The sequence below is a fragment of the Protobothrops mucrosquamatus genome, unplaced genomic scaffold (assembly GCF_001527695.2).
Source record: "Protobothrops mucrosquamatus isolate PMUCROS unplaced genomic scaffold, P.Mucros_1.0 scaffold3352, whole genome shotgun sequence".
Lineage (NCBI taxonomy): Eukaryota > Metazoa > Chordata > Lepidosauria > Squamata > Viperidae > Protobothrops > Protobothrops mucrosquamatus.
In genome coordinates this window covers 91,606-103,653 of record NW_015389339.1, presented here as the reverse complement: position 1 = coordinate 103,653, position 12,048 = coordinate 91,606, and the positions used below count along the sequence as shown (strand labels likewise).

Sequence of the window (12,048 nt, the reverse complement as noted above, 5' to 3'; positions counted from 1 at the left end):
TTTTCGAGTATTTGTGAGACCATCTCTCTGTAGCTTTATGTATAACCTGCATAAAACAAAGGCCTCGTCACACACAATTGTGGGTTGTGCTAAGCAGAACCCGTTGCTGTTCTGAGGTGTGATTGCAAGTCATCTTAAAAAAAAAAAAGCGAGAGCCAAGTTTTTGGGGGAGAAAAAAAAACCAAAGAAATCAAAAGTCCAGTAGTGTTCTGTATTTGAAATACAGAGGTTGCCAGGTGATCTGTAGAGAATAATCCCATCATAAATGGATTCCATGTGGCATTCTGAACTAAATTGCTGTTTGAAAGTTACGCAATGCTGTTTTGGATAAGTTTGAAGGGTTTTTTTTTTTCCTCTCACAGCTCAAGATTATTTAATGAAGTTTTTTTATTAAAAAAAAAAAACCCAAAACATACAGAGGCTTGAAAAAATAATGTAACTTGACTGATTCGAACATAAATTAAGATGATGAAATTAACTTTAGCACTTTGGTCATTTTGATTTCTTTACTGTTCTGAAATGAAACCGATCAAGGCAGCCCTCAACTATGCACTATGGGTGGGTGAAGAGCGACAATGCGGCATATAAATTTGTCTAATTTGTTTGGGCACTTTTGTGGGTCAAGTGGTATTTTGTGCGTTGGGACCAAGCAGTTGTCAATAAAAATTTCAAGCAAGCAAGTGACCTTCTCTGTCCATTTTTTTTTCCAGTAAATATATCGGTAGACCTTGACTTAGCAATGGAAATTTTGGTCCTAACTGTTGTAGGTCAAGGACGACTTGCGCTGTATATAGTCCGGCTCCCTTTTTGAAGATAATTTTAAGCAGATGGATTGCTCCATAGATGTATTAGGCTGATCTGTCTCCAACCTAACCTCTACTGGATTGCATCCCCTAAAAGTTGGAGGAGCTTGGTTGAATCAAGAACAACCTGGCAAGATCTGCCGTAGTTTGAACAGTTGTGTGTTCAAAGTTCTGCCTCATCGTGAATCGTGGTATTACTTGGTTAACTTCCTGGAGGTCAGCGAGATAAAAGTTAGAGAAATTCCAAATACTGGAGATTCTTGGACGAAAGAATGAGCATTTGGTCATCTAGCTCCTCCTCCCCTTCTTACATATTTAAACATATGGGCAATTTGTATTTCCTACTTAATCACAAGACTGCACCTCATATATTGTGGCCCGTGTCATGCAGGGAAACTCATTGGAGAAAGCAATTATGTTTGGAAGAGTTAGTGGTAAAAGAAAACCAGGCCACCGAAGAACATGGTGGCTGGACACTGTCAAAGCTGACACTAGCCAGAGCATAGAAAAAATCAAGTACAGTAGTGTAAGATGGGATGTGGAGAGAGACCTGGGTCAAGGAAATGCCAAAAGTCAGAGGCAACTGAATGGATAACTACATCATCAACATAATCGTTTCCTACAATTCATTTTGTTTCTGTTTGGAAACCACTTTGGGACTTTCTGCTTGAGGCGGGGAAAAAATGAAACTTTGCTTTTGGGTTTGGCTGATTAGACAGGTTTGATGTTCTAGAAATGGTTAGTATATATTATTATATAAAACTAAAAAGATGAGCTTTCACGTGATTATCTTATTCTACTGCACGAAAAGAAGTTGGAAGTCAGTGCTTTTTCTTTCTTTCCCCCCCCCCTCTACCCTACACTTTTCTCTCTTCCCTTTTTCCTCGCCTATTTTACCTTTATTTTCATTTATCCTTGTATTTTTGTATCTTACGCTTTGACAAACGAACAAAATGTTGAAATTGAAACACAACGTCATTTCCTCAGCTGCAGCTCTGCACCTCCCAATTGTAACAGAACAATGAACTGGGACCTTGGAAGTCATGACCGATTTTTAAAATAACACAACTTATTGTCCCTTGCGCGAGAGCGATCCTACGGTCGGATAAGAAGCCACTGCAAACCAGAACAGAACAGACTGCGGTCAGCTTCTGATAAACTATTAGCTATTCTATTTAGCGTTTTTATTAACACACATGTCATTGCGAAAAGGACCCAATCCAGCTACACGGAGGGTGCTCGCCTCCGTTCGCCCACCGATCAAATACCGCCTGCTAGAGGAAGACGGTGTGAGATGTATCCAGTGCACAACAGACCATTAAAACTGCTACATGTTGTTCCTACTTCAGAGCTGGCATTAGGCTAAGAATCGGTCCTACCCATATGCAGAATTTACCTATCGGCTGGATTCAGACCATGGTTTACCACGTCAGGTCAAGATCTACAGTAGCAGATATATTCACACAGCATGCTAAGCCCAGTGTTCATCTTGGCTGTTCTTCCTACCTTATGGACTTAGCATCCTGTGCAAAACCAGAATGTGAGTTGACTCACAACCCAGATCAAGCCTGGGTGGACGGTCTGGATGCAGCTCTAGACATACAGATGGCCCCTGATGTTACCTGCAAGCCATAAGCCACTCCCCCGTCTACGTCTACGCCTCACAGGTCTTCTCTGCATTCTGGGTACAGTTAACGTCTACTCCTCATCTTAACCTAGGGCATGCTCGCCGAGGTCCATGCAACACCAAGGAGTCACCAAGAATAGCACATTTCGGCACACAAGTTACTGTAAGAAATACAACAGGAGATTCAACGATCAAGAATATCTGGGTGCTTGATGTCCTGATTCCTTCGCCCACCAGGTTTTTTGTTTTTGGCCAACGGGGAAGTGGGTCGAGCAGAAGGCACTGCCCGAGGGAGATGCTGGAGCTACATGATGGCGCACTGGGTCATCCCACAGCAATCCTTAATGAGAGCAGCGCTGGTTTTGGCAATGGTGGGCTTGTTGGGAGGAAGTGGTGGTGGTGGTGGAGGAGGCTCAGCTTGCTTCTCTGTCGGTACCCCTGCCAAGGTCAGAAGGGAGAGCATCATTCATTGCCAGATTCAGGTTTCTGAACCCTAACCCTAACCCAAGCAAACCATCATGGACCAGTGGGTGAATCCAGCTACTTATCCATGCACAAATAAAGATCGACCAGATGATAGCATTAGCAACAGCACTTAGACTTAATATAGTGCCCCGTAGAGGGGAAAGGAGACATCTTGCCACAGCCAATGCATTGCGCCAACTCACATGGCCAACTTGGCAAGGCCAACTCTTCGCAGCCAACTTGCCGCGGGACAATTTAACAATTCTATTTCATTATTTCAAATAAATATAAAAATTATTTGAATTTTTACCACTCACATTTCATTCTGTCCTTCCTTTTGCATCCTTTCTTGAATGATTCTTCTTCATCATTTCTTTGATATTAGTTATTAGTGTAACTTTTGTCTTGCAATGAGTTGTCTCATGGCAAGTTGGCTGTAGCGAATTGTCCGGCAATGAGTTGGGCGTGGCGAGTTGGCCAAGGCAAGTTGGCCGTGGGGAGTTGGCTGTGGCAATTTGTCATAGAACCCCCCCGTAGAGAGTTACAGCACTCTCTAGGTCAAGGGTCTTCAAACTTGGCCCTTTTATGACTTGTGGACTTCAACTCCCAGAATTCCTCAGCCAGGCACGCCTACTTTGGGACAAGCAGTAGGAGTCATCACAGAGGTGTAAGTAACTGTAACTGAGATCTGGATCAGCAGCAGTTCTTAAAGGGCTGAGATTGAAACCACTTGAATTATACAATCCCATAATACGCTAAGCCATTGTTTGCTTCTGTGGTTTATGGAAGTAACTCTAATTGGCCACAAACCAGGGTTTATACTGTAAGCCTTATCGCTTGGCTTTCCACTTTGTAGAAAGTCATAAGCGTAGAAAAATCACATTTTTGGTTTATTTTTCTCTATGAAAGAAACCATTGTTTTAAATAATTTGGGGGGAAAGGCATGCAAACGTACTAGTGGGAGACTGTACAACATTGTCCAAAGGTCTCAACTTAATCCGTAGGAAATCAGCTATCTCCTTGTCTTCTTCCTTCTCTCTGTTTCCAAACAAAATAACATATTGTTAAAAGTTAGAAAACATTTTGTTCTGCTTTGTTTTGTTATGGTTTTTTTTAAAAATTGAATTGCACAATCCATGGACTGGTGGAAAAGGAATTGGAAAATTCTAGCCAACATCAAGAAAATTCTATCAGGAAAAGATAGAAAAGGATCAATTAATATCCATCTGTATGGAGTCAAGTTAGGAAAAGCTGGGGCAGCCATCTCATTGACCTTGAAAAATGTTAATAAGGTTTAGACTGGTTTAGTATAAGAGAATTGATTGGAGTAGGGTATTTTTTTAACAACTCTCAGAAGAAAGCAATATTGCTTTCCCAGGAAAGCTACATAAATAAGACCATGAAGTCATCATCAAGAGTTCAATTCAGCTTGAAGGTTCTTCACCTTAACTTCTCTTACCTCAATCTCTCCACTTCGGCATCATCAACAAGAAAGTCTCTTTTCTGCACTAATTTGTGGATTTTCTGGATCAATTCATCCTCTCTTTGATTCTGCAGCTTTGTCTTGTCTTTTTCTGAGAGATAGATAGATAGATAGATAGATAGATAGATAGATAGATAGATAGATAGATAGATAGAGAGAGAGAGAGAGAGAGAGAAGAGAAGAGAAGAAGAAGAAGAAGAAGAAGAAGAAGAAGAAGAAGAAGAAGAAGAAGAAGAAGAAGAAGAAGAAGAAGAAGAAGAAGAAGAAGAAAAGAGAAAGAAAGAGAAAAAGAAAGAAAGAAAGAAGAAGGAAGGAAGGAAGGAAGGAAGGAAAAAAGAAAGAAAAGAAAGAAAGAAAGAAAGAAAGAAAGAAAAAGAAAGAAAGAAAGAAAGAAAGAAAGAAAGAAAGAAAGAAAGAAAGAAAGAAAGAAAGAAAGAAAGAAAGAAAGAAAGAAAGAAAGAAAGAAAGAAAGAAAGAAAAAGAAAGAAAGAAAGAAAAAAAAGAAAGGAAAAAAAAGAAACTCAATGTTTCTTCAAACTGCTTCTGGTTGCATAAGGCAAGTATAGGAAGGTGACATATCAACTACCTCTGCAAAACCCAGCACTTCACTCATTGCACAATCAATAAAGAGTTGTGTTTTGCAAACCAAGGCCACCACAAAATGACAAGAGAAAATATTTTTAAGGTTTCCAGGAACTCTTCCCATTTTTGTAAAAGAGAGGGAGAGGGAGAGAGTTTCCAGGAACTCTTCCTATTTTTGAGAGAGAGAGAGATTTCATCTTCACAAATCATTTAATGGGGCTTAACTTAGACAAACTACAATTTGGAACTCTTCAATCACTTTGGGGTGGTTCCCACTTGTTCCTGCACACCTCCGAGTCATATCCACACAGCAATTACCTGGGACAGCTACTAAATTCTGCAGCTCTTTCTTAAGAGTCATAATGTCTTTGCACAACTGGATGTCGTCTATCCTAAGAAATGGGAAAAGAAGGGGGGAAAACGATGAATTGGGTCTCGTGGCTGCTTTAGGTAGCATTGTAGAACTGAGATCATCCAGTCCAGCCCTATGGTCAGTGCAGATTAAAGCACCCCAGACTGATAACTGGGCAGTTTGCTCTTTTCTTTAGGACATGCGACAAAGGAGAGCACACCACCATCCCCAGTCATTTCATTAATTGTTAATTTCATTTCATTAATTGGTTAGTTTCGTTTCATTAATTCTTTCATTCCATTAATTGGCTCATTTCATCCATTCCTTTCATTAATTTGTTTATGCTATTTTATCTTAACATTCAATTTGAGTCAGGAATACCCCAACCTTATCCAAAAGTCAACCTCCTTGACCATCGAGTTCTAAAGGAAGGCAGATCTAATCTTGGGGAATAGCAAAGAAATGAGCCGGCCAATAAAAGGGACTTCATGAAAAGATTATTCACCGGAGAAAGAAGACAGTGTGAGAAAGAAACTCAAAATAACCCCACCTTGATTTCGTTTGGTACAAGAAGGGGCACCAAGAAAGTCTTTCAAGAATTTGTTTACCCATGAGGTGTGGCTGAATTAATATTACCCTTCTCATCTTTTCTACTATCTACTATTGGTATCTTATGATTATATTACTTTGTTATTTGTATGTACACTGAGAACTTCTGCACTGGAGAAAATTCCTTGTGTGTCCAATCACACCTGGCCAATAAACAATATTCTATTCTATTCTATTCTATTCTATTCTATTCTATTCTATTCTATTCTATATTTCTATTCTATTCTATATTTCTATTCTATTCTATTCTATTCTATTCTATTCTATTCTATTCTATTCTATTCTATTCTATTCTATTCTATTCTATTCTATTCTATTCTATTCTCCATTGCATCTATTCTATTTTATTTTATTCTGTATTTCTATTCTATTCCATTCCATTCCATTCCATTCCATTCTATATTCCATTCCATTCCATATCATTCCTTGACTCCCCGCTATGCCTGTTTTTGCATACAGATGCAAAATAATACCTTAAATTAAATCAGATTCAGATTGAATCTTAAAAAAAAATATTCCTTGAATTAAAAGCAGTTCACAGAACAACTACCGACTCAGAGAAAGATTGTTGGATTAACCAGCTGATCAGATTTTTTTCCCCCCAAGCATTCCATGTCCCATTTGATTCCCGACGTCCCACAAAAGCTACTCTTAACTTACATAAATCTCAGTTCGGATTCTCTTCGGACCAAGACTTCCCGAAGTCTTTGAATCTTTGCCATTTCCATCTCTATCTCCTCGGGCATCATGCTTGTTTCTGCCATTGAAATGATGTCGAGTTGATCTGCAGAGATGCAAGGCAGAGAGAAAAGAAGAGAAATTGTGCACGAAGGCAAATGTACGTGTCCCAGGATAAAGTTGCAGGATCCGATATGGTCACCAGGACCAGAGGTTTAGCCTTCCAAGCTTTCGGACTCATGCTGGACAGCCCATCCTCAGGGAACAGAAGGCTGGACATAAACAATTGGAAAGGGGCAACATTTATGCAACCAGGTGCCATACAAAACCAACCAAATGATGATTTGGCAAAAGATCAGGTCCACACACGAAGGCCCAATTAAACTGATCGATTGCTACTCACGTTACGCACAAGAATTGTCTCAGTTAATGGTTAGCATCTGTTTAGAGTTAGCCAAGGGTCAATGGAATTCATGGAAAGTTGGCCTTCGTTCACTTGTGGCTAGGTAGGGATACTAGGCTACTCCCCCTTTTAACTCCACCCTATGTTCTTCCACTCCTTCTCCTACGCTGAGAATCACAGATGATATTACCAGTGACGTCGTGGGACTGAAATAGACGGGGGGGGAACATCTCCTTGGGAGCAATTGAGGATGGCAGAGATCAGATTGAAGATAGGAAGAAATAGTTCTGTCTTTACACTGATGTTCTCAAATGTTAGGGTTAGGGTTAGATTCTGCCTCCTGTCTGCCAAGGTCATCCTCACCGCCGCAAAAACATATGTGAACACTGGGGGGCAGTGGAAAGAGTCAGAAAGGTCTGGTGCTCTGCAGCCATCTAGCGGTCATCCCAAGCATTGCAGACGATATGTCAGCTCCATCATACCCTTGTCTTAACCAAGAAAATCTATTTTAGATTTGTTTTACGTCACATGCTAAGACATAATGCTGGCTTTCGCTTCGTGTTCTGTGTAAGGTATAAATCATAGCCCAGAGCTAATTAGTTTAATGCATTTATTTCTGAGAATTTAGAAGTACTGCCAAAGCATACAAATTCTTGGCAGTTCTTGGCACCAATCCCTTAAATATGAGCCAGCAGTGTGCTGCAGCTGCCAAAAAAAGCCAACACAGTGCTAGGCTGCATTAACAGAGGGATAGAATCAAGATCACATGAAGTGTGATCACTTTACAAGGCCTTGGTAAGGCCACACTTGGAATACTGCATCCAGTTTTGGTCACCACGATGTAAAAAAGCTGTTGAGACTCTAGAAAGAGTACAGAGAAGAGCAACAAAGATGATTAGGGGACTGGAGGCTAAAACATATAAGGAACGGTTGCTGGAATTGGGTATGTCTAGTTTAACGAAGAGAAGGATGAGGGGGGACAGGATAGCAGCCTTCCAATATCTCAGGGGCTGCCTGATGGTATTACAGATATCGTCGCAGGATGGAAGCAGTTCCTAGTAAGGCCGCCTTTTGCAATTGACTAATGGTGAATTTGTCAATACCAATGGTGTTCAAGTGGTGCTCCAGTTGTTTTGGGATTGCACCCAAGGCGACTAGATGACCTCCAAGGTCCCTTCCAACTATTATTATTATTATTATATTATTATTATTATTATGGATCATCGCACAGTCAGCCAGATGTTCAGACTGGATTTGGCATTTTGTCTACCTATCTATTATTATTATTATTACTACTACTACTATTATTATTATTACTATTATTATTATTACTATTGTTATTATTACTATTATTATTATTACTATTATTATTACTATTATTACTATTATTACTATTATTACTATTATTACTATTATTACTATTATTACTATTATTATTATTATTATTATTATTATTATATGGGCAGGAGAGAAGGTAAGGGAGAAACATTTGAAGAAATGATGCAGCCCAGAATGTAGAAATGGAAGGGGCCAAAGATAAAATTACCCTTGAGTTTTTACCACAATCGTGCCCCCCCCAAAAAAGGTTCCTAAAATCAGGTATGATTCACTTAACAACTGCTTTGCTTAGCGATGGAAATTCTACTCCCAAACCTGGTCAAGGACTACCCATAAAGCATAAACCAGGTCTCCAAAGGATGTGAGAATTCAGTCAGTCTGTCTTTCCAGTTGCACTGGATAATTTGGACTTGCAATCTGGAGCTGTAACTAGGCAAAGCCTCCCCCACTCTGTGCTATGATATATTTTCTGGGCTGGCTCAGGACTATGAAGTTTTAAGCTGGCAGCTATTAAAGGGAAGCCATAAAGCAGCTGGTTGTTTGCTGGCCTCTCCGCCTGTCACAGGACTTTTATCACTAACTACTTAAGAGGATGGAATTTGGTTCATATGTGCTTAATATATTCTGGCAACCTTATCCTGCAGATCGAAATTCTCCAACTAATGCAACGGCACGTGTCTGCAATTATTCCACCCCATAACGCCTTGTCTGTTTTTCATTGATCTTTCCTCTCGGCCTTCCTTGGGAAATTACTATCCCTCTTTTTACCTGGATGGGGATATCCTAAACCCAAATCTAGGACTGTGAAAACAGGCACAGCCCACTGGAAATGAATGAGGAGTTAGAATTCTTTGTTGCCGTTTGTATTTTTACAGCTGCAAAACTTCCTGCAATATTAACCGATTCCTCTTCAGAAGAAGAAAAAAATTAATTCTGAATCCTTCAGATGTAGACCCAACGAGACAAGGAGATTTCTCCCTGCCAGATCTATCTTCAAAAGATGTTCTGGAAGGATTCTTGGGAACAAAGAATGTGAAAATACGATGGTGAACCACCCTTAAATCCACCAGCTATTGTATGTAAACAAGGACCAAATTCCACCTTCACTAACACTGATGATGTTACCTAGTTGGGTAATGAGATGTCAACAAGCAAACAACCAAGCTCAGAGAATACCAAGGACCACCACCACCTCCTCCTCCTCCTCCTCCTCTCTGCAAACCCCACTCCTTGTAGCATTCCTTCTAGCACTGATGATGTTATCTAGCTGGGTGATGAAACATCTACAAGCAAACAACCAAGCTCAGAGCACCCCAAGGAGAGAGCACCACACAAACAGACTGCACAGCTTTAAGAAGTGAATTGGGTACAGCTCAAAATCTGGTTTTGAAGGAGGACATATATTTAAAAGACAAAAGAAAAGAAAAGAAAAACTAGACAAAACTAATCCAAGGTTGTTCTGGAATGCTTATGTCCATCAGTGATACAAACTACCCATAGAAATGTTATTGAGTGGATTAAACTACATAATAACATAATGAGCAAAGAGTTATCTGCTTCTATATGGATATCTCTAATAGCTTTCTTGGATGAAGGCACCAGGAGCTGAGCTCGCGTTGAAGATTTTATTTTTTAACTTAGTAATTTCTCCCGCTGGCAACTTAAAGTATTGGCTAGAGCCAGTTGGCCATCGTTGTGCTGAAAATAACAATAATGAGGACAAGCTTTATGCCACTTCAGTGACGGCTGGGTGATGTTTTGAAGATGCCATTAAAGTGGGGATACAGCCCAACGCTATTAGGGAGAAATCCCTGTCCGTGGTCCTGAAAGTGAGAATTCTAATAATACTCAAAAGTCAAGTAACATGATTAAAAGGCGGGGACAGGGGTGGGGTGTCGTTTCTGTTTGAGCATTTTACTGTTTTATAGTTGTTACTGGTTTTACTGGTGTGGTGAGAGGCCCAGAGTTGTTTAGGATAGTCTGCCATACTCTTTAAGATGGAAGGATGCCCTAACTCTCACAATGGAAGAACGGGTGGTAAAAGTGATGTTGTTGGCAGGATGCCAAAATTGACTGTTTTAATCAAAGACTTTACAGGTAGTCCTCAAACGTACATTGATTTAGTGACTATATTCCAAGTCACTTACTTGGACTTACAACCAGTAAGTCCCCACAGACAACGTGACCAAAATTTGATTGCTTGGCATCGGGCATGTATTTACTATGGGTTGCAGAATCCCGGGATCATTTGATCACCATTTGTGACCTTCCCAGCCAGTTTCTAGCAAGCAAAGTCAATGGAGAAAGCTGGATCTGCTTATAGACAGCATAATTCACTTAACAACGGTAGTGTTTCGCTTAAGGACCACAGCAACAAAAAAGTCGTAAAACTGGGCACAGCTCACTTAACTATTGCCTTGCTTAACCATGGAAAAACTGTTCTCGCTTGTGGTCAAAAATCAAGGATTACTTGTATCTAATTTTGTTTCTACTTGGAAAATGCTTCTGGACCTTTTGCTCAAAACTAGAAGAAAAAAAAAAGAAACTTTGATTTTAGGTTTGTCGGGATGATTTTGTCGTAGAAATGGCTTGACATTTTAGGAAAATGTAAAGCAAAAGGTCTTTTTGGTTTTTACTGCACTGGAAGGGGTCAGAGGTCAGTAATCTTTCTTTCTCTCTTTCTTTCTCTGTGCACCCTTCTCTTTCTTTTTCTTAGCGTTCCAACTTTTGTTTCTTTTTGTGTTTTTATCTTATAATAAACTTTAATGATGATAATAAAAAAATGGTTGGCCATATAAATCCTGTAAGTACATAAATAAATTCCTTTCCAGACTATCAAACCTTATGAAACAGCGTCAGCTTTTCTGAGTCACATGAAAAGATGCTTTTTAATCATATTTTTAGTGTGAAAAGGTGCCACCAAACTCCTGGTTTTTTTTCAGCACCATAGATTAACATGGCTGTCATCCATTGTCCGTGCTACTGATGTGTCTTTATAGTCTTGATCATAATCCCAGCTAGCGACTCCAAAAATAGATTGCATAAAGGAATTCGTGCAAGTCCTAAATGAGTGAAAACTTCCAGCTCTAGCTACGGATCATTAAATCTTGTTTTGTTTCTCCTCCATCTCTATAGGAGGTGGAGGCAGGTTTGATGAACGAGAGCCAAAAATTTAGAATTTTTCAGCAGCAGCAGCCCCTTAATTGTGGACTTCCATCCTGCTCTCTTTTTAAGGTTTTTTTTTTTTTTGAAACAGCAGCGTAACTGCAACATCTTTAGATGACCTCATCACTCTATGAATGGTTTCTCTGCCGTTTCTATTACCTTGAATAGGTATTATGAGACATTGTTCTTACTTTGGTTTTATTATTTATTAATTATTGCTTAATTTTTAATTGCTGCTGATGGTTGCAACTTTGATTTTGTAGAGGGGGTGGTGTTGGAATACTTGAGAATAAATGTGTGTGTACGTGCATTTATCCAAATGAATGCAAGAGCCAATTTAGTAAGGAATTAAGTCTGGAATGAAGAAAAACTAGGTTCAGACTGGTAATATATACACTGTTGCCCTGAGTTACTTAGAAAAATATTAAAGTTGGGAAATAGATGAGATAGATAGATAGATAGATAGATAGATAGATAGATAGATAGATAGATAGATAGATAGATAGATAGATAGATAGATAGATAGATAGATAGATAGATAGA

General features: G+C 39.5%; 1 protein-coding gene across 1 annotated transcript in view; it reads right to left on the bottom strand.

Annotated features, from left to right (window-relative positions):
- Positions 1–2,734: 2,734 nt before the first annotated feature.
- The window catches only part of BMERB1 (bMERB domain containing 1), a 14,861-nt gene continuing 5,547 nt past the window's right edge, over positions 2,735–12,048 (bottom strand). Inside the window, exons 2-6 of the mRNA XM_015826881.1 lie at positions 6,582–6,705; positions 5,279–5,352; positions 4,355–4,469; positions 3,841–3,933; positions 2,735–2,858 (exon numbers count right to left, since the gene is read on the bottom strand). Of these exons, the coding sequence (XP_015682367.1) occupies positions 2,735–2,858; positions 3,841–3,933; positions 4,355–4,469; positions 5,279–5,352; positions 6,582–6,705 (530 nt within the window). The remainder of the gene's footprint in view (positions 2,859–3,840; positions 3,934–4,354; positions 4,470–5,278; positions 5,353–6,581; positions 6,706–12,048) is intronic.